The following is a 23831-nucleotide window of genomic DNA, read 5'->3' as shown; positions in this document are numbered from 1 at the left end:
TTTCTGTAGAAAAGCATTTTTAAGGATCTGCGTCACTATCATGTATTATGTTTGTTTGAAGTTAGTGTATTTATGTTTGCGTTACTACTTAGAGAAGTAAGCCAATACATTTATGAAAAACCTCGTTACCAAATGTTTCACACGCAGGAAAACCTGACTTACTCAATAAACGTGGCTTGTATTTTTGCTTCTTTAGTCAGTGGGGACATTCTCGTTGCCTGGCAGACATGACTCGGGGATTCAACTTTCAAGCAGCGCTAGGGTGCTCCCAGGCTTAGCGCATGCGCGTTCAAAGAAATCCATTATGTCAAAGCATAGAAATGAAACTGTTCCTCTGAAAACTACCTGATGAAGTTGTGAACGAACAGGTAAATGTAAACGGTCTTTTCGCGGTATGATAATCTCTCTGAAGCCCTCGCGGCAGATACAGAAGTAGTTTCCATCTTGTTTATAAATTAACTTTTAGACTTAAGAGCCGACAGACATGGTTGGCTAGCAGCTAGCTGGGCTAACGTCACCGTTGTTTGGCAGCTCGTTTTCGCAGCTTGTTCGGGAGCCACCTGACAACCGCTCACATGATTTCAACAACTACTGCAACCGACATTGATTACAACACCGACATATTTTCTTAAAGTGTACGTGTGTTCGTGTAGGTGAGGTTTGGACCACCGGGGTGTCTCCGAGGGGATATTTCTACAACAAGAAACCAAAACAAACATGTTTGGTAAGAAGAAGAGAGCACCGCAGCCCAAAGGCCAGGGCGCCGCTGCTGCCAAGCAGGTAACAACTCCAGTAAACATAAGGTTGCAAACAGGAGGTTTTCTCTTCAGAAATATGTCAGCGTGGAGACGTTTATCCCCTTACTTCCTGCTTTTAGATGGGTCTGTTTGTAGACCTGAACCCCGAGGAGATGATGATGGGCATGGACGGAAACCTGGACGATCCGGATTTGGAGGCGGAACTTGCTGCTATTACTGGAAAAAAGGCTGCTGCAGGAGGAAAAGCCAGGCAGAAGGGGAAAAGTAAGTGCAGTAGTTATAACTTAAAGTTCTGAAAACCCCACTTCCACACGCACCCTTCTACACATGTGGTAGGTACAGCTAACATTTGCTGTCATTTAAGCGCTGCACTCACAGTCTCAGGCTACATCCACACAAATGCAGTCACCATCCAGGTGTGTGTTTTAGCAGTTTCGAACATAACCTCCGAATTTACTAATTTTCCTTTAGACATGATTCGCAAGATCATGCAACTACACTTTATGTGTCAGTGTAAACAGGAAGCAGAGGGTTTGTTGGTTGGTAGAGATGCTTAATTATGGCTGTTATTGTGGTCAGTATTGAGATCACTCACAGCCTTTGTAATTTTGTATATTTAGTGAACTGATTTTAACAGTGGATTCCTTTGTACTCTGTAATGTTTTCTTACTACAACCCTCATTCATCCAGTCACACTCTGATGGATGTTCAGTGTCTTTCCAAAGGATAGCCACCAATCTACCAATTAGTTAAATCTAACTCCAGTGCCACAGCCATCCCAAATATTAAAAATAAATTACCTGAAAGCATGCTGCAGCCCAGCAGGAAGTGGGTTTTGAGCGGAAGCGGACATTGTTATTGCTAATATAATTTGATTATTTGTGCAGATTTGCTATGCAGGAAGACCATTAGGTACCAAAAGTATGATCGGAGATTTCTTTGCTTGGACCAGCAGTGTGTTGTCATATGGAGGCATTGCAAAGTGAATTCATTTTTGTGGCTTGTTAGACAGAATCAGGGAAGAAAGATATAGTAAAAGTTCCCTCTCTTGCCCACTGTCACACACACTGTCACCGGGTAATTTGTTGATACGTGTGTTTGTTTTTCATATTTCTTGTTCATATTTGATCTTTTACCCCTGATGGGACTCTTAATGAATGAATAAAGAATAAAGGTATAGCAGGAACGCAGTACTCAGAGATAAAATCAGAGTTTGTTGAAGAAAAACTGTCAGTGAGCATGTTAGGGGCACAGACTTTGTTAGTCTGGAAGCTCACTCAGCGTGTAAGTTAGCTCTCTTTTTGCAACAAAAACTCAAAGCTTCTAAAGTCGGGGTTTAGATCTCCTGAGTTGATGTCCCGAGTTGTCCTGAATATGGTCAACACCATAGATAGTGTAAAGATGAATGTAGGCCAAAAAAAAGCTACTCAGTAGTAACTATTCATAGAAGCCAAGACTGTTTTTTGTACCAGGCTATAAGCAAACTTTTTAATGCAGTAAATGTGAACATTTTAAGTAGAAATCTGGGGATTTACATGCCTCCAGAAACTGCAGTTTGTAGCACTTCAGCATCATTTTTTAGTTCTGGGCCCTATTTCAGGAAGCCGGTTTAGAAAACTCAGAGTGAAAAACGATACTCAGGGTTGAGTAACCCCGAACTGTCCAACTCGGAATATTCGGTTTCAGAAAGGCTGATAACAATTAGTTCAGTCAACGCGGAGTTGCTTTAACCCCAAGTTAAGCGCGCGCACGAGGATACATAAAGCCCTGATTAGTGGAGCACAGATTAAGCGAGTCACCATGGAGACGGAGGGAAAGAAGGCGCGGTCAATGTATTTTACAGCGCTTGAGGCCGAAATTCTGATGGCAGCATATGCCGATAACATGCAAATTCCGCGGAAAAAAGCAACACAGCCTCAGCTGCAAAAGAAAGGGAGCATGCATGGCAAAACATAGCCGACAGAGTCAATGCGTGAGTGTTAATTTAAACATTGATCTAGGGATTTCCACCCATTTAACACGTTATTTTATTATATTTTATTTTATTTTTTCTTTCATACATTTTATTTTGTGATGTGATTTGAGGGCAGGTGCAACCCAACAGGCCCCAAACGTGCCTGGCAGCAAGTAAAAATGAAATATAAAAATATAGTCCAAACAGGTAAGGTGTAATTGTATTATGAGCCATAGTGCTTGGTCTGTTTGTCCTATATAAATCAATTGCAGTTAGAGGCTACATTAATTTTCTTTCTGTAAGCACTTATTGAAATTATCTGAGCACATTACAAGTACATATTTGCTTACTCTGTATGCTCAAATGTGACCCGTTATAGCCAACAGAAAAAAAGCGGAGGCCCGAAAAACAGGTGGGGGTCCTCCACCACCACCACTCACAGAGGCTGAGCAGTTGGCTTCCACATTTGTGATAATGTTGGCAGCATCACATATGATCTTCACAGTGCAGAGAACACAAATTAGCATCCATTACTATAATGAAATAATTTGTTAGTTTGAAATGCTACAGGGAACTATGTACCTGTACATTAATGCTGTGGAAAGACTTCCTGTTCACATAGTCTCCTTCATTTACTGAAGGAGCAATAATTGGAATGTGAGTGCCATCTGTACAGCCAATCACGCCTGGGAACCGTGAGAATAAATGTAAAATTTAAGTAGTAGTTCAAGTATCACCACATCATGAATTAAGTTTCGTTCATCCTGATACCTGCAATTTTGTGGCATCCCTCTTTGATAAATCGTGTGGGTCTATGACCGGGGAACACCACAAACGAGTACAGGAGACGTTTCAGTGCAACTGTAACATTCCTGACTGCCCGACAGACGGTAGCCTTGGAAACGTGCTCAGCGTCACCAATATTATACAGAAAGCTCCCGTTTGCAAAAAACCGAAGTGCAATACAAATAATATGTACAGAACTGAGAGAATGTCCGCGATGTGTCACATGAGCAATATTAGGCCTGAGGATGTTATTCAAATAAATTATAGATTGTGCTGAAAAACGGTAACGTTCACACAGAAAATCATCAGGAAATGATAAAATGTCCGAACGCGCTCTAATCACTCTCTCCCGGCGGAGAGCTCTGCGGAGAATTTGGGCTTCAACATCTACTGGCTCTTCAAGGAAGGAGCACGCCATGTCTGACACTTCCTACAGTCAGGTTTCCGACAAAGAGGCGGAGAAAGTTAGGGTTAGCTTCACGGAGTGTGTCGTCATAGTAACTCGCTCAGAATTAATCTAAACTCGCTTTGTGAAACCGAAAACCCAGAGTTTCCGTTAACCCAGGGTTTACTTACTCAGAGTTTGCACTAAACCGGCTTCCTGAAATAGGGCCCTGGAGGTTGCCACCTTAGCCACCACAAATGTGTATATAAATAATTTGACTTAGACCTCGTTAAGACAACACAAGTACTGTCCATAGTTGGGATGTGCTAGAAGTAGAATTTTAATTTAAGTTTGAGTTTTGACTTCCGACAATTATTAAAACCAGATACTTGAGATATAACAATTATTGTGCCACATTTTTATTTCCAACAATTAGTACATCCCTTTCCTCCATAAGTGTCTAACTTCACCTCCTTAACAGACTGCAGCAGGTTTAGTTCATCTAAATATAATTAATGGTAAAAGAAATAAAATGAAATATGTTTTTTTCTAAAGTTTAATGAATCAACCAGTTTTTTCTCAAAGTCTGTGAGTAATTGTGTCACTCCTGATTTTATTAAATAATTAGGATTATACCGGAATTAAGCAGCTGTACTTCACAGTCCATAAAGTGCAAAAAAACAACAACACACCAGAGAGTGTATTCCCACTTGAAGATAGTGGTAGAAAGAAACAGACTATACCAGTGGGAGAGGATTGTTTATGTACAACAGTGAATTATTTAGCCTATCACAGCTAAATGTAAAAATATCAGCGAAACCACTGAAACAGTTTCAACAATCTTTGCTGTGCTCTCCCCGAACACGACCGAGTCTTTCACTTCTAAGTGTATTTTAGAGGTTTAAGAGTGTGAACTCGATTTAACTTTAACAGCTGAATAGTACCTCATAAATGGTAAATGGCCTGTATTTGTATAGCACTTTTCTAGTCCCTAAGGACCCCAAAGCGCTTTACACAACCTGTCATTCACCCATTTACACACACATTCAGACACTGGTGATGGCAAGCTACATTGTAGCCACAGCTGCCCTGGGGCGCACTGACAGAGAAAAGATGATCTTCAAGTTTTAGGTTTATAAAACTTTTTTGTGAGAATGCTCCCTTTCATTTGGAGACTTTGACTGTTGGCTGAGTCTAGTGAATGTGTGATAATTATTCCCCGGACAATCACTCTTTGTGAATTCTTTGTTTTAGAAGATGTCATCCACACTGCATTGCTTCATTTGTTCTGCTTATAATGTGAATTCATGACACCTTGATTGTGTTGTAGGTCCCCTACCCATGGAAGATATCGCAAGAATGGCAGACGAGTGTATGAAGGACCTGGATGATGATGATGACGACAATGTAGAAGACGATGAAGACCTGTTGGTTAGTGTTTAAATAACCTGCTCTGTTTGATCCATTCCCAAACTTTAGGCAAGGCCAGCAAGCAATCAGAAATCTAGGCTGATGTGTTTATTTTATAACTTGGTATGTTTTCAGTGCACACCAGAGCTTTAAAACTGTAAACTGCATAGATTTAAAGATGAAAGGCTACTGAGTGCAGTGATAAAGTCCCATACATGGCAGAGACGTGGAAATGACTTTCCGGCCTAATCAAAGCGAGCTTGGATATTGTTGGTGATCAAAAGTCTACAAATACATTGACCAGTCTGGTTTAAGTTTTAGGTCACTTTATTCCATCCTTTCAGAATGATGTGGCTCACTAACCCAATAATCGTGCTTCGTGTTAGATTCCTTAGGAGTCATGGTTTCCAGTTTCTTGTAGCGGTGTTTTAACAAATGCACAATTACACCAACTGGCCACTTTCGCGGCTAAACCTGTTCCACCGCTCTTTAATACAAATATTTAATCAGCCAATCACATGCCTCAACTCAGTGCATTTAGGCATGTTGACATGGTCAGCAAAACTTGCTGAAGTTCAAGCATGAGCATCAGAATGAAGAAGAAAGGTGATTTAAGTGACTTTAGAAACTGCTCCATTGGGATTTTCCTCATGCAATCATCTCTGGGCTTTACAGAGAATGGTTTGAAAAAGAGAAACTCTCCAGCTAGTGGCAGTTCACTTTGGGGTCCTTAGTGTCCATGGTGCACTGCTTGAATGCCACAGCCTACCTAAATGTTGTTGCTGTTAATTTCTGACCGTCTTTATGACCACAGTGTAGCTTCTGATGGCTGCTTCCAGCAGGATATTATCCCCTATCACAAAAACTCAAATGAGCTCAAACTGGTTTCCTGAGTATGACAGCAAGTTCACTGTTCTCAAATTGCCTCCACAGTCAGCGGATCCCATCCAATAGACCGCCTTTGGGTTATGGCGGAAAGGGAGATTCACATGGATGTGCTTCCTGCATATCTACAGTAACTGTTCCATGCTGTCATTTCAGTATGGGCTGAGAATTTCTGAGGAATGTTTCCAGCACTTTGTTGAATCTAAGTAACTAAGAATTAAAGCATTTCTTCAGACAAAAGAGGGTCAGCCTGGAACTAGGTGTACTTAATGAAGTGTCCGTTGAGTGTATAGTAGTCAGAAAGTGATCTGTAGCCAAAAAGATGACGTTCCTTTGGCAAATGTGTGCTTTTTCTAAGTCACTGCTCATCTTGTTAACCCTGAAAAACTGGAACAGAACAGCATTTTACTGATATTAACTCACAGTCACTATCAACTGACTCCATGAACTAAAACCAATAAAAACCAATAAATAAATTCACTCTGGCCTCTCTGTGCCCGTCAGTTTTATAGCTCACACAGTAATCATGGTGTTCTTAAGCTGTAAATTACAGTTGGTTTGTTTTTTTTATGTTCTGCACTTTCTGCTTCGCAGTATTTCCATTTATCAAACAACAGATGGGAAGCGTGACTCCCACTCGCTGCTTCTGAAATCCAGCTCTGTGTGTGCACAGAGAAAGCTTACTGTTGATCGGTTGCATTTTTTTTTCTCCCCCCTCTATCAGGCAGAGCTACAGGAAGTGGTGGGTGAGGAGGAAGCTGAGGATGTTTCCTCCACATCCTCTGCCCCTGCTGAATCTTCTAAGGGTGAAACACCAGAGTCCCCAGCGGCACAGGTACAATACACGCTGCTTCTGCCAAACTTGAAACTGACACCATCAACATGTTTGTCAAATGGGAGATTTTTTTACCTGTTGCCAGTAACTGAAAAGAAAGGGAAAGGAAACATCCTACCTGTTGAGGTTTTATAAAACTTGATGCCTATTTTTTTTTAATATGAAATCAAAGATGTTTTAAACTTTTACACAAAAAACAGTTGTTCAACTGGCACGTGATCAGCTTCTGTTGACTAGATGCAGTTGAGGTAAATTATTTTCATTCCTTCTAGTAAGTCTGACTTCATTCCTGGTGATGAATTTCCTCATATCTGCATTTTAGTGTCTTTTAAAAACTTTGGATGCTTAACGTGCCTCGAATTTTAAGCATATGATTAAGGTTAAGATATAGATGGACAGAAACTGAAAAATATGTTGTTTATGTCAACATGTTTTGCACAGTGAGTCATTTCTTCCTTTAACCAGATGTTTCCAGCTGCTTCTTAGGTTGTTTTGGTCTCACACTCGTAGGAGGAAGTAAAAGTCTCTGCGGCAGCCCCCGGCAGCCTCCAACACACCCTGGAGGAGAGGTTGGCAATGTACAAGACAGCCCTGCAGAACGCCAAGACAGCAGGGGAGTCCTCAAAAGCCAGGAGATATGATCGTGGTCTGAAGGTACGACATGCAGAGGGCATGAATTTACACCAAGCTGTTCGTTATGTCACAGTCAGAAGATGCAATTTTGGTTTGCATTTCTTAAAACACCTTATGTAAAAGATTTTCATCTCTTTCTTACTCCTGCCCATAAAACCTCTTGGTCATTGTTTACACTTGTGAGTCTTAAGTGATTAGATTTCTGCGATGAACCCTTTTTATTACACATGATGGCGTCTTTGTTGACTTTATGAATTTATGGTTTCTCTCACAGACGTTGGAGTCAATGTTGGGTGCTGTGAAAAAAGGAAGGCCTGTAAATGAGGCAGAGATCCCGCCGCCTGTTGCCATCGGAGCCCCGAGCGCTGCCCCGCGACCAGCTGTGCCTGCGAGGCCTGCTCCCCCTGTACCATCGCCACCTCAGCCCTCTCAGTCACGGGAGTCGGAGGCCACATCACCACAGTCACCTGCCGCGTCCGATGTCATCACACCCAGCAGCGAGGAGGAGCAATCGTCTTCTGCTGCTCTATCCACTCTGAGCAGCCTCCCATCTCCTCAGGAGCAAACCGATGAGGAAGCTGCTGACGTTTCACAATCAGATGGTCAGTTTCTCTTGAGTTGCACATTAGACCGTGTTTTTCTTTGCTCAGAATTGGCATGGAGACTACAGCCATAGGCATAATTGAGCTGCACAGTAAAAGCAATCTGTCTGTGTTAGAATATCTGTTACGCTTGACGCTGATTATCAAAACGAGTCAGATTAAACTGACCAGAGAACAGTGACAAGTAGATGTTTTTAATCTTCCAATCGATGAAGAAAACCCCGTCTTCATCAAAATTTATTATTATATTTTTATTATTTATGTATTATGTAAAGACCTCTCAACTCTTAAACAGGCTATATAAAGTGACCACCAACACATTTTAGGTTTAGATTATATTTTTTTCTGTATTTTAGCACGCTATGATGCATTTGATCATGTGTAACTGGTAATGGTTTGCACACATTTGAGTTTGGATCGGAGGGAAGCTGATGACTGATATAGCTGAGGCGAATCTGTCGTCTTCTCCCTCCTCATTATTGCGATGAATGAGGCCTTTCACTGTGGGAATTGACATCTGATTTGTCCGGTGAACCCTCAGCCAACAAGGCCACCAAGAAGATGCTTTTGGAGAGACAGCAAGAGTACAAGATGGCAGCGCTGAGAGCCAAGAAGCAAGGAGACGTGGAGCAAGCTAAGCTTTACTTCAAGACCAGCAAGGTGAGTCAGAGACCAGCAGCTATGAGTGATGTGTTCAAAATGAAGTGACAGATAACCAGCAGACTGAATTGTGGTCTGACAGGTCTGTTGTAGATGGTTTAAAAACATTTTCAATGTGATGTTTTTATATTAAATCAGATAAAAGGATTTCAGACAGAAACATGTAGCCATTTGTCACGTCTTTGTAAGAAATTGTGTATTTTCTGGCCTTCAACAGTGTAATTCAAAACGGTGTTTCTGTTTCCTGTTTAGCGTGTTTGTGTCTGTGTGTATACACAGAATGAAGCCTTTTTCCGATGAGAAGTGCAGCAATGTTTCTGAGCAGAGGAAGTTTCTTCTGTAGGAATGTTGTAAAAGCTGCATTTTTGATAATAGATACCGTGTGTCTGTTTTCAACATGATGTCTCACAGGATTATTTTTAAGAAAAATCTAATACTTACCTTTACCAAGCAGGAATTGGTTCCTTTTTATTTTTTTCTGTTATTAACTTTTGGTGTCTATTTGGATCTGGGAACATTTTGAGATGGGGGAGCAAAACTGGAATTAAATTCTTCTCAAATAAATGTTTTTTTTCCTCAAAAAATATGAAGAATTTGATTAATTAATCCAGATATCTTTTTGAAATCAGAGCCTTCATGAGGCGCGTATCCTCACACTGCTCTTGTTCTCTTTGTTTTGCTCTTTAAACTTGTATCACCAGCTGTTTTTTTTTGTTATCAGACATGATCAGATTAAATGATTTCGAGTGAACATAACTTTTCAAATCGATAGATATCATAGATGTAAATGCTAAAAATCTTGGACCTTTCAAATTTTGGTGGCCTTGTACATTCGGTGACAACAAGGGAAAGCTCAGAGGTCAAGTTTACTGAAACTCTTTTGAAAGTCAGTTGATGTGTTTAAATAGACCTTTGAGAAATAACAGGCAGTGAAGTATAATCACTGTTTGGTCGTGTATGCTGCCATGATTAAGGTGATTAGAGGGCGTGATTATGGCTTCTGGTGAGGTGGGTGTTTCAGGACAGCTGTTCTCTAACTTTTACTTCCAGGTGCCACCTAAAGATTGTACTACAGCAGGGTGGCACCATTTTCAAGAATATGTTGATTTACTTTAAATGCTACAAACCAAAATAGAACGAAAAGTAACATCCACAGCTAAGAATTCAGAACAAAAACGTTGTGGTTTACCACCAACAACTGTCTAGATTCACTTTGTGTGTCCTTTGCTGTATGTTCTTCTTTTTAGTGGGAAATTTGAGTCATCTAAAGTTTTCAGCCTTAAACAAACTGATGTCCACTAATGCTTGGTCATTTTATTATACAGTAATTATATTTTTCTGAACATTAGCTTTATTTCCTTCCTGATACACCCCTGGAGTATCTCAGAAAGTTCATTCTGTTTATCTGTACGCAGCATTTTCAGGGGAAGAAACATTTAATTTCTTTGATTACTGTGATGACTGATGAAATGTTTCTTCTCCCGAAAACACTGCATCCATACAAACTTTCTGGGATTGCCTCACCAGAATTATTGAGCATGCATCAAATCTTGTAGAGTTAACAAACACGGTAAAAAAAGAAAAAGCATTCTGTTATCCTCTGTACATTCATCGCTCGTGTCTGATTTGATTTCCAGTGCTGTAAGATTTAGAAAACATTTATTTGAATCTAGAGTTAAAATAGTAGCATAGTACTGCACGTTGTTATCCCCACACTGTGTTGCTGCACAGTCTGTTGGCAGGGTTTCTCTCTGAAGAATGTGAAACATGCCAAAAATGCGGATCCTCACAAAGACCATCATTATGTTTGACCTTTTTTTCTTTTAAATTTGATCCAGAGTTTCGATGCAGTGATCGAGGCGTTGGAAAAAGGAGAGTCACTGGATCTGAGTGGCCTTCCTTCACCTCCAGGACAGGGTGAGAAACACTAGCGTCAAATTTCAGTTTTGTTATGATGAACACACCAAGGAACTGGCACCAGTGGTTCAAGTACAGTAAAAGCAATCAGTCTGTGTTGTCTTAATTGGTTAGAAATCTGCTATCCTGTTACGTTAGGGTTAGGGTTATTATAGGCCATTGTTTATCTTATACTGGGCCTTCTGAGCCAGAACCTCAGTTATAACTCCTCTCCTTTTAAGCCAACTTTCTTCTCATTGGCTGCCCGTTGCAAACAGAAGGCCTGAACAGCAGATGGGCGGGGCTTGTTCAGCTGGGATGTTTTGGTGAGATTATTCAAAAATGTAACATCCAAGGCTAAACTGCATCTCCCTCTAAGCTTTATTTTCCACGTCAGTATGGTGAATATTTGTTTGGCACAGGCAGTAATAAACTTTTCTGTTTAGTACTTACCTTAAGTGTTTTGTGTCAGCATTACAAATGATTGAAAAAGTATCTTTTTCATCTGATATTCTGTGTGTGTGTGCTGTTGCAGGGGTTGTCATGTTTAATGTCCACATTAAACATGACAGAAAATGTAAATAATGAGGTCAGAGTATGCACAAATAATCAACCTGAGACAAAAGCTCAGACCTGACATTCAGTTTCAGTCATTTCTTTGGTGTACTGCTTCATAGGCCATCATCTACATGTTTACCATCACCAGGGGGCAATGTCAAAAATATGTGGAACAACTGGTCTGTGGAGTACTCATGCATGTGCTGTTTCTGGTCCTTCAACCAGCCAAAGGGGTAGAACCAAAGTTAAAATGTACTTTTCAAAACAATGAAAACCGTCTGCCATGGCCATCACCTGTGCTTGGCATGTCACTTTTTTGAACACTGATTGTTTTCTTTCACGTCTCCCCCTCCTGGTTAACTCTCCTGTCACTCCTTTTCCCGCAAAGGGATGACTCCAGACAAAAAATGCATCCTTTACTTTGTGTAGCTAAATACCTACACAAATGGGTAATAACACATTACCATGAATTCTAAGGGGTGTACACCTCTATGTACACCAGCACCATAGTTCAACTTTAAGCTATAACACACTAAACTGGGGTATGTATGTAGTCACATTAAATATGCATCTAAAATGCAGTAAACTACTAATAACAAAAGTCGTTTTTTAAAAAAGGACTTTATTCTAGAAACTCAATAGAGATCACACAGATCTTCCACAAACTTGTTTTCTGTTTGTTTCAGTTGAATTTGTGTTTTTGTGTTGAATGTCCAGGAGGAAGCTCCGCTCCGGTGGCTGCAGCTCCCGCTGGTCAAAGCACACAGCCGACCCCGCCGGCTGCAGCAGCTCCAGGTAGGAATCATTTTAACAGTCACGTAGTTCTGCTTTCAGCTTATTTCTCTTAAAATACAGCAAATTATATCAGAAGAAAACATGCTGTTTGTTTTGTGACAGCGTTGTATTAATTTACATAAAGATGAGTAGCAGGAAGTGACCCCAAACATGACAGCTCTGATAAACATTCAGCTGTTTGCATTAAAAAGTAAACATTCACAAAATGTCACATGGCTGATGAGATGAGATTTACAGTCCTTATAAGCACCCATGGTTCATTCATAGTGAAATCAATGAGCCTGTGTTGTGAAAAAATGTATAGTATATGTATGTATGAGTTATTAATTAACTGAACAAACATTATACGTGAATTGTGCTTTTAACAGGCACTTACTTGTACTTTTCAATATAGTAATTCAAAAGATGGAAAAACCACAAATATATGATTTGGAGGTGGTGGGGGACACTGGGTTGTCTGGTAAGGAGTAAAGCTCATATTGCTAGATATTTTTGAGTGGAAAGGCATCTCATAAGGGCAATTAGCCGCTGTGAGGGTGAAAATGGGGACAGCAACAGGTTGGGGTGACAGTTTACTTAGGCCTTTTGAACCTAGATGGTAGCCAGGAGCGCAGCAGAGAGCTGCAGCTGATAAACGAATGACACCAGGTCCCTCAGAGATATGGAGACAAAAGGAGCTGCAGCAGGTTTTGTAATGGTCCTTTGATCTGTCGACCAAAGGCTCTCTCTCTCTCCATCTTGGCTCAAGCTGAACTGAACTGTCATGAGTTTTTAGGAGGATGCAGATGCACCACTATAAAGAAAACAGGTGTGCCTAACTTGTAAAACAAGAGCTTTGTAGCAAAAAGGAGTGTGGAAAAGTAATTTTTTCTTCCAGATTATTATTATTATTATTATTATTATTTATTTATTTATTTATTTATTTTTCATCATTGCTACGAATCAAAATAATAACTCTATTTTATATCTGATAATTTTTCCTGCACCAACCGAGAGACATTTGCATCTTTGACACGTCCATATTGCCTCTGTACTCAATCAGATAAAGCTACTGCCTCGTTCACGGGGTCGCTACAGTGGGTAGTTCTGGTTGATTTTTTTTTTCTTTCTTTCAGCCCCTTCAGCTCCTAAAGATGTGCTGGAGGCTCTCGAGCAGAGACGAGCCAAGTACACGGAGGCGTCTGCACAGGCCAAGGCCAGCGGAGACGACCGCAAGGCCCGAATGCACGACCGTATTGCCAAGGTAACAGGAGAAACTTCTGAAGTCTGTCCTTACAGTCAGAGTGCTCTGTTACTAAAGCTTTGTCACATTCGTCCTCTCTGACATAGACACAGCGTTTTATTTTTCATGCAGTCTTGGGTCGTTTCCACACATGAACTGCACACTTTGAACAGAATCAAAACGGGATTTGTTCCACAATTATTCTTCTTCACATCGAGCACAGAGCAAGACTTGGATTACTTGAAGTATTGTTTGTTTGTAGATGAGGCGAATGCCTGAAAAGAAAGCACTGGAGGCAGCATACTAAGATAATTAAGCTAAATACAAAGAGATTTATATGTGATCCAGCTGCGAAGGACATTTGTGTTCTTACGTGCTCCTCTGTCGGGTAAAAAGTTCTGGAAATGTTCAGGATTGTACTGGATGAGTGAAAACGGGCCCGCTCCAAAATGTGAGACAGACCATCCTCTTTCCCTTTTTTGTTGAAGCTTGGATTTGTTTGTGTCTAAGACTTTAAAATCTCGAATAATTATGTGGGTATGAGTAAATAAAACGAGGCAATAAATTAAAGTGACAGACATAATAATAATAATAAAAGCATAGTCTCCCAGCACTTAGCATCGGCAAACTTCTACGTTTACCCCCCGATGAGAGGATTGGCTCTGCTGCTAACATATTTTTAAACTCCTGCCTCCTGCAGCAATACCAGAGCGCCATCCGCGCTCACAAAGCAGGAAAAGCAGTCAACTTTGACGAGCTGCCGGTTCCCCCTGGTGAGATACATGTTTTTTATTTTTCCAAGTGAAATTTAACTCTATAAAGCCCAATTATATTTATGTGCTCAGTTCTGTAGTGCAGGATTACTTTGTATATTTTTATTATTGCTGCAGCACAAATACATGGACATTTCTTTTTTCTGCTAAGCTGAAAAGGTCAGTGAACACCTTTTCTTACAGGCTTTCCTCCGATCCCTGGCCAGAAGGCAGTGGGAGCTGAGCAGGGGATTGTTGCTGCTCTGGAGGCAGCTAATAAGCTTGCCTCTAGTGATGCTGCTGAAGTTGCAGATGAGGAAGAGGATGAGGCAAAGGAAGAATTGGTAGGATCACAGAATTACAAGGTAATTAAATATTTGGTTCCTGTGGAAAAATTGACTGTAGTGTTTTGTCTGTGTAGGCAAAGCCTGCTGCTCCTGAAGAGCCAAAGAAGCCCACTTTAGACATTCCCACAGCAGGTCACGAACAGAAGAGGACTCCGTCAGCTTCACCTGACAGGACAACCATCGGAGAAGGACTCTCACAAACAGGTAAGACACAAGAGTTTAAGTCTGAAGGATATAAGACATCCTCTGAAAACCCAGAGACTCCTTTGGCTCCTGAGAAACTCTTTAACAGAACATCCTCTCAACTCGTACTGAAAAAGTTTTAGACGAGGTAGATGGAGAGAAGTACTGACTAACTGAAGAACCTAGGGGCTCATTACAGATCTATAAACTACTTCGCTTTGTGTCTGTTCTGTCTTCATTTTCCAGCTGTTCAGCAGCTGGAGTTCTTGGAGGGTCGAAAGAAGCAATACATGAAGGCTGCGCTGCAGGCGAAGCAGAAAAATGATATGGAGCAGGCAAAGATTTTTCTCCGCACCGCCAAGAGCTTCGAGCCCATGATCGAGGCGGCACGCAGCGGCAAAACTGTGGACATCAGCACGGTGAGCAGACAGTGGATCTACGCTTCATATTTGGATTAACCAAAACCTGCTTACAGTTAAAAATAGGCTTCATTCAGGTTGTAGATTACAAGGTCTGAGAACAGGTTCAGAAAAACCAAAAGTTTTTTTCACGTGCACCTCTAGAACATTTTTAATGTTTGCTGGTTTTAAATCTGTCAGCAGAAGTCCTGTTGTCTGTCCTTCTGTGATAAGCGCTGCACCTGCTCCAGCGTGCCAAAACCAAGATCATTCAGTTTGGTTCTCTGAACCAGCACAGAGTTAATTACTGCTCTTTAGAAGCTAGTCACAGAAAGTCCACTCAGTTTTTCTGTTTATTAAAAACTGAAATGTGGGCTGGAATCGTTCAACTGTGTTTTCATTTTGGAGCCGTATTTGGAGATGTTGCAGGGAGGCAAATTTGATAAAAAGGGCAGGTGGTCAGGAAATACTGCGTTGGCATCTGGTGATACTGTGCTGGCTTTCACCACAGTCCAGATGTTTCTGCCTAATACCCCCCCTTAGACACCGCAGGATGTTGCTTGTGTGGACAGTCTCACACTGGGGCACCATTCCTCAGTGCAAAACCTGATCAATGTTGATAAGTTGGAGAAAGAAATGAAGAGCATGTTTCCTGTCTTGCTCTTCATCTTCAGTGCTGCCTTTGCTATTAAAAAAACCTGACTTCCAGGAAAAGATCTAAAAACGGCAGCTGTGATGAAAATGGTCCTTAGGTGCTCAGTAAGATCAGCCTGATTCAGATTATTTTTTGAGAAACACAATTTAAAGTTAGATAAAATGACTAAGTGAGAAAGTTAGTTCTGAATGTGCCTTGATGGAGTTACGTTGATGTTTGTTGTTGAAATTTCATTGTGTTTTATGTAAGAATTAGGTTGAAGCTGCAAAACACAAGACAACAATTTGTTTCTAAAAACTTGCATGTTATATGACAGGCTTTAGAAGGCTTTAGATATTTAAATCTGACTCCCAAAACAAGTTTTTGGCCAGTACAGTTAAATTATACGCACGCACAGGAGAGAAGAGGGTTATCAGCAGTTTGTTTAAATGATCCGATTTAAGATAAAATAAGAAATGTTATTTATCACTAAAGTTTGGAAAATTTGTCTGTGAAGGTTCTCAGTCATCCAGTTCATTGTAGACTAAGGAGCTTGGAAAGAAAAGCGTCTTGACATCTTTAAGTTTCCTTGAAGACGTTTCACCTCTCATCCGAGAAGCTTCTTCAGTTCTAAGAGCAACTGGTGGAGAGTCCGAGATTTTAAGCTTGGCTCGTGTGATTAGGTAGAGGATCAATAGGGGATCCATGACCCTCTTGGGGGACATTCCCATAGGGCTTAAAATCTGGGACTCTCCACCAGTTACTCTTAGAACTGAAGAAGCTTCTCGGATGAGAGGTGAAACGTCTTCAAGGAATTTAAAGAAGTCAAGACGCTTTTCTTTCCAAGTTCCTTTGGAAAATTTACTGTTACAGCAATTATAAACACAACTAATAACAAACTAAAGCAATAATAATAAAGTAAAACAGAAAAAAAATAGCTCAAGAGCTCAAATAAACAAAAATAAAGTAGGTCAATAAACAAATATATAAACCAAATAAAAAAACAAGGCTATCAAGTGATGCTAAACATGCTGTTTAAAAAAATATCTTAGTAAAATATAGAGAGAATAAAATAATTAATTTTATTTAAAAGATGGCCTACTAAATAAAATGTGGCAAAAAAACAAAACAAAGAAAGGAAATGTCGGGTGACATTAATGTGTCTCTGCACACATGTGGTGTAAAGTGTTATGAACAGTGTATGGTTGAAATTAAGCTGCTGAGATGAGCCTATAGAGAAATCTCACCCACACTGATGTGTTGTGTTGAGTGTCTGCAACACAGGCTAAAAATGCTCTCTCTCTCTCTCTCTCTCTCTGCCTGCAGGTGCCGTCGCCTCCTGGTGATGAAGACGAAGACTTCATCCTGGTTCACCACAGCGACGTGCAGATCTCAGAGAAAGCCGAGGAAGTTTACACGCAGCTGGCCAAGATCCTGAAAGAGCAGCACGAGGTAAAACCGCAGCAGAGTCTTTATAAAAAGTTCTTTTTGAAATTTAACGGAATTAAATTTTTCTTCGGCCAAATTCTACAGATTATTTGTGATTTTAAATAAATGTGTTTATGCCTTTAAACTATTAACAAGATTTCCCCTCAGAAGAAACTTTTCAGCTCTCTGATGTTTGTTCATGAATAATTTCTGCTGCCAGAAACAGATTTTCTGCCTCTGATTTCTCCAAACTGTGACCCTCTGTGACCCTTTCTCCTGGCTTTCTTCCTTTATTTAGAAATGTTTAACTTACTCCGAGCAGTTCAAACACCTGGGAAACGTCACTGAAACAACAAAGTAAGCTTCCTCGTCACCTACAGAGATTTACATTTAAACTCTAAATTAATTGTTGAATGGTTGATGACATGAAACATGAAAAGGTTTTATTCCTTTTTTTCATGTTTTTTTTAGGTTTGAGAAAATGGCTGAAAGCTGTAAGAAGAGTATGGAAGTCTTGAAGTTGGCTCAGTCGAGGGGTCTGCCTCCTCCTAAACATCATTTCGAGGAGAAGTCATTTCGCATAGCCAAGTGGGAACATTTGCCATCAATTCTTTACTCCTGCTGAGTTATTCATTAGTTATAAAGTTAGCAAATAATCTGCTTTCATTTATTTTAATAGACGGTTCATATATTAAAGGGGCAGTAAATAATTTCATACATGCCTTCATCTTTTGCTTGCACTAAACAAATTTTAGAGAAAAGCAGTTTTCTATATGTTTCTAAAAGTGTATACAACATAATTTCACTGAGTGACTGGTGCAGTTTTCTTAGTGTTTACACTTGAAGCAGACACAATAAATCACTCAACTTTCTCCCTGCTTTTTTTCCTGTTGTTGTTTTCAGGATATTTCCAGAGCTGAGCAGCACTGACATGGTTGTTATTATCGTAAAAGGGATGAATCTTCCTGCTCCTAGCGGTAAAAATCTGCATTTATCAGTTTTTCCTGTTTTTTGTTTTCCCCCCCAAGGACGTGTTTATTCAGAATTTAAAAATATTCATATCAGCAATAAAACAGGAGGATGAACAGGGATAAACGGGGAATTCAACTCATAGAACAAACCAGTGATCTTGAATCAGTTACTCAGACTGATTTTCCATAAATCGAGTCGAAGGTCACACCTCAAAGTGGGTAAAACAAAAGTTTCATGCTTTTTGCTTTTCTTCCTCCTGCAGGAATCCAAGCAAACGATCTGGATGCTTACGTCAAGTTTGAGTTCCCCTATCCCAGCACGGTAAGAGCCTGAAAATCCGCCTTTTTAAAAATTAACACCAGTGAGTGTTTTTGCTTAAGTTTCATCTGCTGTTTTGCTGCCACCAGGAGCAGCCACAGAAACTCAAAACAGCTGTCATCAAGAACACTAACTCCCCAGGTGAGACATGACTCTTGCTTCAGGTGTGCTTTAGTTGTGGGATTTTCTTTTCTAGTTCCAGGGTGTATAAATGTTTCTTTTTCTTTTTTTTTTTAAGGACACAAGCATTTTTGCTGTTCAAAACAAACTGAGCCTTATTTTAGGTTCATTTTCATGCGAGATCATTTTGGTTTTAAAGTTGTGGTACTTTTTAAAAACTCTCTTAAGGAGTTGGGTAGAATTCCCTAATATTTCCATGTTGGCTTTATTTGTTGTCCTCTAAACTGCTTCATTTAGCTGAGCGATGTTGACTTTTTTTGTTGTCTCTTTTTGTCAGAATACAACCAGAGTTTCAAGCTTCAAATCAGCCGCAACCATCGCGGCTTCAGGAGGGTGGTGACAGCTAAAGGCCTCAAGCTAGAGCTGCTGCACAAAGGGTGAGTCCCAGGAGCTGCTGGTCGGACAGCATGCGACATGTAGTGAGTATTTAAAATGTGCTGTGAGAACTTTTCGAGCAGCTGCTGGCTCTTTAGTCATTAGCATGTTACAACAATGGGACTTTGACACAAGAAGGGCTGTAATTGTACCTGTTTATTTCAGATAAATGTGAGAAATTAGTCAAATCAGTCGTGCTAGTGGGTGTTTACTGTGAGGGATTACTGGTGATGTTTCAATATGCTGCAAAAAAGAAGATCTGAAAGTGGGAACGCATAATAACCAGAATCTCTGATGGGAGTCTTCAGGTTTAGTTTCTTATCACAGTGTAATTATATAAATGTGTCAGCCGGCTCTGCTGGTGTTTGCTGTGTGGGCTTAAGATCAGGGTAGTTTTTAGAAGGAAGAAGTGCAGATTAACAGAGAGAATAAAAATGACACACATGCTGAATGAGCAGATGTTCAGAAACCAGATGATCCTACATGTTAAATGATGTCTTGTTTATTTTGGCATCACAGTTTTTCTATAGAGAGGTTTTCTATTTCAGTGGATGTTGAATGGGTTGCCAATGACTTGGTAGATGTTTAGAGGTTAAACCTTGATTTTTTTTTTATTTCACACACGCTGTCCTTAGCTGTGGCTCATCAGTGTAACCGTGTCTGTCATCTCACAGCGGTTTCTTACGGAGCGACAAGCCGATCGGAACAGCCCTGCTGAAGCTGGACAAGCTGGAGTCACACAGTGAAATCAGGGAGATTGTCGAGGTGAATGACATTCAGTTTGAAAGGATAAGGAAATTGATCTGTGGTGTTTAAGTTAATTCGTTAAGACAGAAATCAGGAGGCCGTTTGTCTGAGAGGGTTAAGATGTGATCACGGTGTTTCGTGTGCCAGGTGATGGACGGACGGAAACCCACAGGGGGTCGCATTGAAGTGAAGGTCAGACTGCGGGAGCCTCTTAGCGGTCAGGACATGCAGACCAGCACGGAGCGCTGGCTGGTGATTGACCAGTCGCAGGTAACATATAAAGATATGAAAAAGCTCGGTAATTAGAATATGATCAACCCTCAATGACTTCAGCTTTACTTAGAATGGCTTTCTTTAATTTGCTTGCTTTTATAGTTTATTTGCCTTTTTTCTGCTTGTTTAGTTAATTTTACTAATTTGTTGTTAAGGGTTTTTTTTTTGTTTTGTTCCATATTTTATAAAATTATGGACACACAAGGTTATGTTGGTAGCCAGGTGTGTGTGGTTTTGTAAAATGTTCTCAGAGCTTTACCTGTCCTTTCTTTTTTGGTAGGTTCTTGTTTAGATGTTACTGCAAGACTGAAGATGAAGTGCAAGAAGAAGGTAATTATACGGTTTACATTCACAATCATAGCTAGAAGATGAGCCTGCCATCACAATGTAGGTGAAGAGACTTTTTAGATGCTTTGATTTCTTTTGGTCACCTGTCCCAGATGGATGCCTTAAAATGTACAACACACTTTTTCAGGTTTGATCCAGTGAATTAGAAGGAAAAAGATCCAACATCCAGAGTACCAATGTTTCTCAGACATTAGGTTGTATAGTTTTGCTGCTGAAATTATGATATATCCTATAATATTGTTGCTCAATGCTACTAATAGGGGGGGGGGGAACAAAAAAAGCTAAATTCGCAACCCCTCAGCCTCAAAGTAGACACAGCCACTGGATCAGTCCCAGAATCCTACATTACATTGAATTATTGCGTTTACAAGATTTTCAGAACACTTGACCTCCAATCTTGACTTTGAGCTCAAGGTCACCAGGATTCAAACTCATCCAAGATTTTTAGGTTATGGCTAGAAAAGTTAATGTCTGCAGTGAATCTACGTTTAATTCCTCCTTGACTGATACTGGAGATGTCTTTGCCCTGCAGATGTAAGGAACTCAATCAAAAACACTCAGAGGGAGAAGAGGAGGAGATGATGAAGGTGGTTTGGGAAGTTCTGAAGACGGTCTGTTGTTCAGTTTGGACTCAGACCTACACGGGTCTTGTAGTATCTTTTGCACATTTGCACGACACACACGCTCCCCTTCACTCAGCAGGAGACACGGAGCTGCCTTATGGAGACGTGAACCTTGTGTCTGCCTCCACCGGAAGGCGATGAGGGCCTCTCTTTGAGATTGAAAAACACTCAGGCAAAGATCACAGCTGCCTAAACTGTTTCCTGATGTGTGGGTCCGGCATGGTGTCCTTTGCGAGTGACAAAGGGGACCGGTGTCGAGTTAAGCTGATCCTGCTGCCTGACGTAATTTTTAGTTAATATATCAAAGAATGTGTAAATAGTCCTTGTGGTATCTAGAACTGCACCTATGCACTAATACCAAAGTAATCACAGTTGCTGTAAAATCCTGTGTATTTGAAAGCCGCCTTTAGCTGCCAAATCTGTTACGATATATACATTTAAATTATATAATTACAGCCTGGGCTGTCGGGAGTTTTCAGTACATTTTCCGCTCAGTTACAGTCTGTTACAGACTTCGGTGTGAAAACGTCAGGCAGATATTGCAGTAGCCACCTCATGTTTATTTAACAGGAAAGTAAGCCAAGAAATCACCAGATTACACAAGGTACGATCGTTATTTTAGAGACCACACATTTCGCATGCGCTGCAAGTCCTCTAATTGTGGTCACTAAACTGCACACTCACCTGCCTGCCGTTTTAGGTGCATTTGACTTGTTTACACTGAATAGCACAAAAACTGGAGACGAATAATGTCACGTGTGAGGAGGAGAGTACACAGGATCATCTTTAAAAAGCATCGTGTAAAGGAACAGAAAGAAAGAAAGATTTAAATGTCAGGAAACTCTAAGCTTAGCCTAGCTTTGCATAAAACTGGAAGGGGGCTGCAAATTGAATCCTGTTTAAAAATACAACTACTAGTTTTTCAAGGTCACAGATGAACACATTTTATATTTATTTCTACCCACTCATTTTGTAGAAGGAGTTTAGGACCTTTAAAAAGACTCACCACTGGCCGTCTCAGTCATTATGCTCAGCTAACCTAACCTGAAGCAAAAGCAGCTCTAGTCTTCTGGTTTTATTCTTTTGACAGCATATGGGGGCCATTCTGGGTGGTTTTTCATAATCCACAGTTCACAATAATTCCTGAATAATTTATTTAGGTGTCGCCCACCAGTTGATTCTGTCTGAAACAAGCTGTTTTAGCTCCTCCCCCCTTTATTAAGTCTGTTTCCTTCTGATTGGCTGCCCCTTGCATACACCAGCTTCAAGTTTCTGTGTTTTAGGTATACTGCCCTGATTATTTGAAAGTTTGGCTAGCATATATATAAAACAGGAAATAAAAGATAAAACACACTAGCTCCACTTTAAAGTTTGGAGTTCACAGGGAAAAATGTAATACATTTTGAAATTTTAAGGGGTGGAATTTTTTTTCACTTTAGTTTTCAAGATTATGTCAGTTTCTGTAACGTCATTGTTATTCAACAAACACCAATCGAATCACATATTTATGTACAGTGCGATGAGGTTAAACCAGCCTTGCAAAGTCGAGCAATGTTTCAAAGAGTAAGTCGGAAATTTGGCTCCATTGTTTATTTAAAATGGCCCTCATGTGCTGTCATAGAGTCTCAACAGGAATGTTTGTCACTATTGAAATCTATGGACCATCTCATGTGAGAGAAACTGAATATTGGGAGTGAAACCTCTCAGTGTTTTAATAAAGGGTCAGTTCACTCAAATTACCAAACCACGTCAAGCCAAGCACTTTTTCACATGTCATTCAGAAACAGTTGACTGATTGAATTGCCATGGTGAGTTCGAGTTAAGATAAAGCTCTAAGCGGAGTCTTTCCCAGCTGCCTTAAAATGCCTCAAATGACTGAAACGGAGTCGTTTCACATGACTCTGCAGCGTCTTCCAGCTCTTTGTTTCTACTTTGCAACCTTGTTTTGGAGTATTTTGCAGCTAAAGAGACTTCTGTGCAGTTGCTGTGTTACATCCATGTAGTGTCTGAAATGTGCCAAGAGCTGTAGCAAACTCTCTGCATGTAGTACATAAGTGGGTAAATGGACAGCCTTAAATTCATTAGGTTAATGTCGATTCAAGTGAGGCAAGAAAACGAATGCTTCCACTAGTACTGAGTGAACTAACCCTTTAAAAAATGAACCGCAGAAGAAGCCATACAAGTTTAACTGAGCCAACGACGTAAATCCCACCTCAAGCAGGTGTACCTCAGACTGTCTGCGTCATTATTATCATCATCATTATTATTATTATTATTATTATTATTATTACCATGGTCACACATTTCAGTTTCCGCTTCTTCTAATTTTCTTTTTTTAAAATCTGCGCCTAATTTTTAGTATAAAGGAAAAAAGTTCAGTTTACAGTAACACTGATCAAAATACTGAAGCTGGGTCCACGCAGGAAGCGATGTCACTCATCACGCGTAGCCTTGAAGCTAAAAGGTTCGTCGCTAGTGGACTTTCTAGACCCTGGTTGCCTAGGTAACCCTCTAACGCATTTACCGCACTGTGATATGTCAATTAACGGTATCTTGTGCTCTTATTGGCCGAAATTGATTGAAGTTGAGTAAAGCTCATCTCGGGATACACCCACTTTGCCCTCACCAACCGTTATGTCGCCTGTCATCGCTTCCTGTGTGGAAGCCATTAAAATGTTTTAGTTTTTACCATATAGATGTTCACACAGATCATGTGTTTCTAAAATGCTTCATAATTAACAGAATCAGTTCTTTGATTTTTGACTGAATCTGCTGATCCTGCTCTAAAACGAACCAATAAAAAAATTCCTGTTTTAAATGTGTACTGTCAAGTTTTTTCAAACATAAAAAAAAAAAGTAAATAACAAATACTCG

The 23831-nt window shown here is 40.3% G+C and overlaps 1 protein-coding gene across 2 annotated transcripts; it reads left to right on the top strand.

Annotated features, from left to right (window-relative positions):
- The first annotated feature begins 292 nt into the window (after positions 1-292).
- cc2d1b (coiled-coil and C2 domain containing 1B) lies at positions 293-23831 on the top strand. Of its 2 annotated transcripts, XM_086272740.1 has the most exons (26): positions 293-368; positions 654-780; positions 878-1022; positions 5214-5314; positions 6903-7013; positions 7524-7667; positions 7921-8248; positions 8790-8908; positions 10747-10825; positions 12080-12157; positions 13273-13400; positions 14080-14152; positions 14336-14475; positions 14553-14682; positions 14908-15080; positions 17020-17145; positions 17420-17478; positions 17593-17709; positions 18025-18098; positions 18356-18414; positions 18501-18552; positions 18869-18968; positions 19641-19731; positions 19861-19983; positions 20267-20316; positions 20867-23831. In XM_086272740.1, exons 2-25 carry the CDS (start codon positions 718-720, stop codon positions 20276-20278), a joined length of 2625 nt encoding a protein of 874 aa, XP_086128866.1. In that variant the 5' UTR covers positions 293-368; positions 654-717; the 3' UTR covers positions 20279-20316; positions 20867-23831. The 2 variants fall into 2 exon arrangements, with proteins under 2 accessions (XP_086128866.1, XP_086128867.1); XM_086272741.1 differs by lacking the exon at positions 293-368 and having other exon boundaries at positions 429-780.

This window comes from Aulonocara sp. 'chitande type north' Nkhata Bay, linkage group LG18 (assembly GCF_057382095.1).
Source record: "Aulonocara sp. 'chitande type north' Nkhata Bay isolate Kocher_YH1m ecotype deep benthic linkage group LG18, A_spYH_male_GT1.1, whole genome shotgun sequence".
Taxonomy (NCBI): domain Eukaryota; kingdom Metazoa; phylum Chordata; class Actinopteri; order Cichliformes; family Cichlidae; genus Aulonocara; species Aulonocara sp. 'chitande type north' Nkhata Bay.
The sequence above is the reverse complement of the archived record's forward strand: the minus strand, read 5'-3'. Positions and strand labels throughout refer to the sequence as shown.

Coding starts and splice junctions, on each gene's coding strand:
- cc2d1b (XM_086272740.1), top strand. CDS start 718: ATGTTTGGTAAGAAGAAGAGAGCACCGCAGCCCAAAGGCCAGGGCGCC. Junction 15,081..17,019: donor AAACTGTGGACATCAGCACG/GTGAGCAGACAG, acceptor CTCTGCCTGCAG/GTGCCGTCGCCTCCTGGTGA. Junction 18,099..18,355: donor GAATCTTCCTGCTCCTAGCG/GTAAAAATCTGC, acceptor TTCCTCCTGCAG/GAATCCAAGCAAACGATCTG.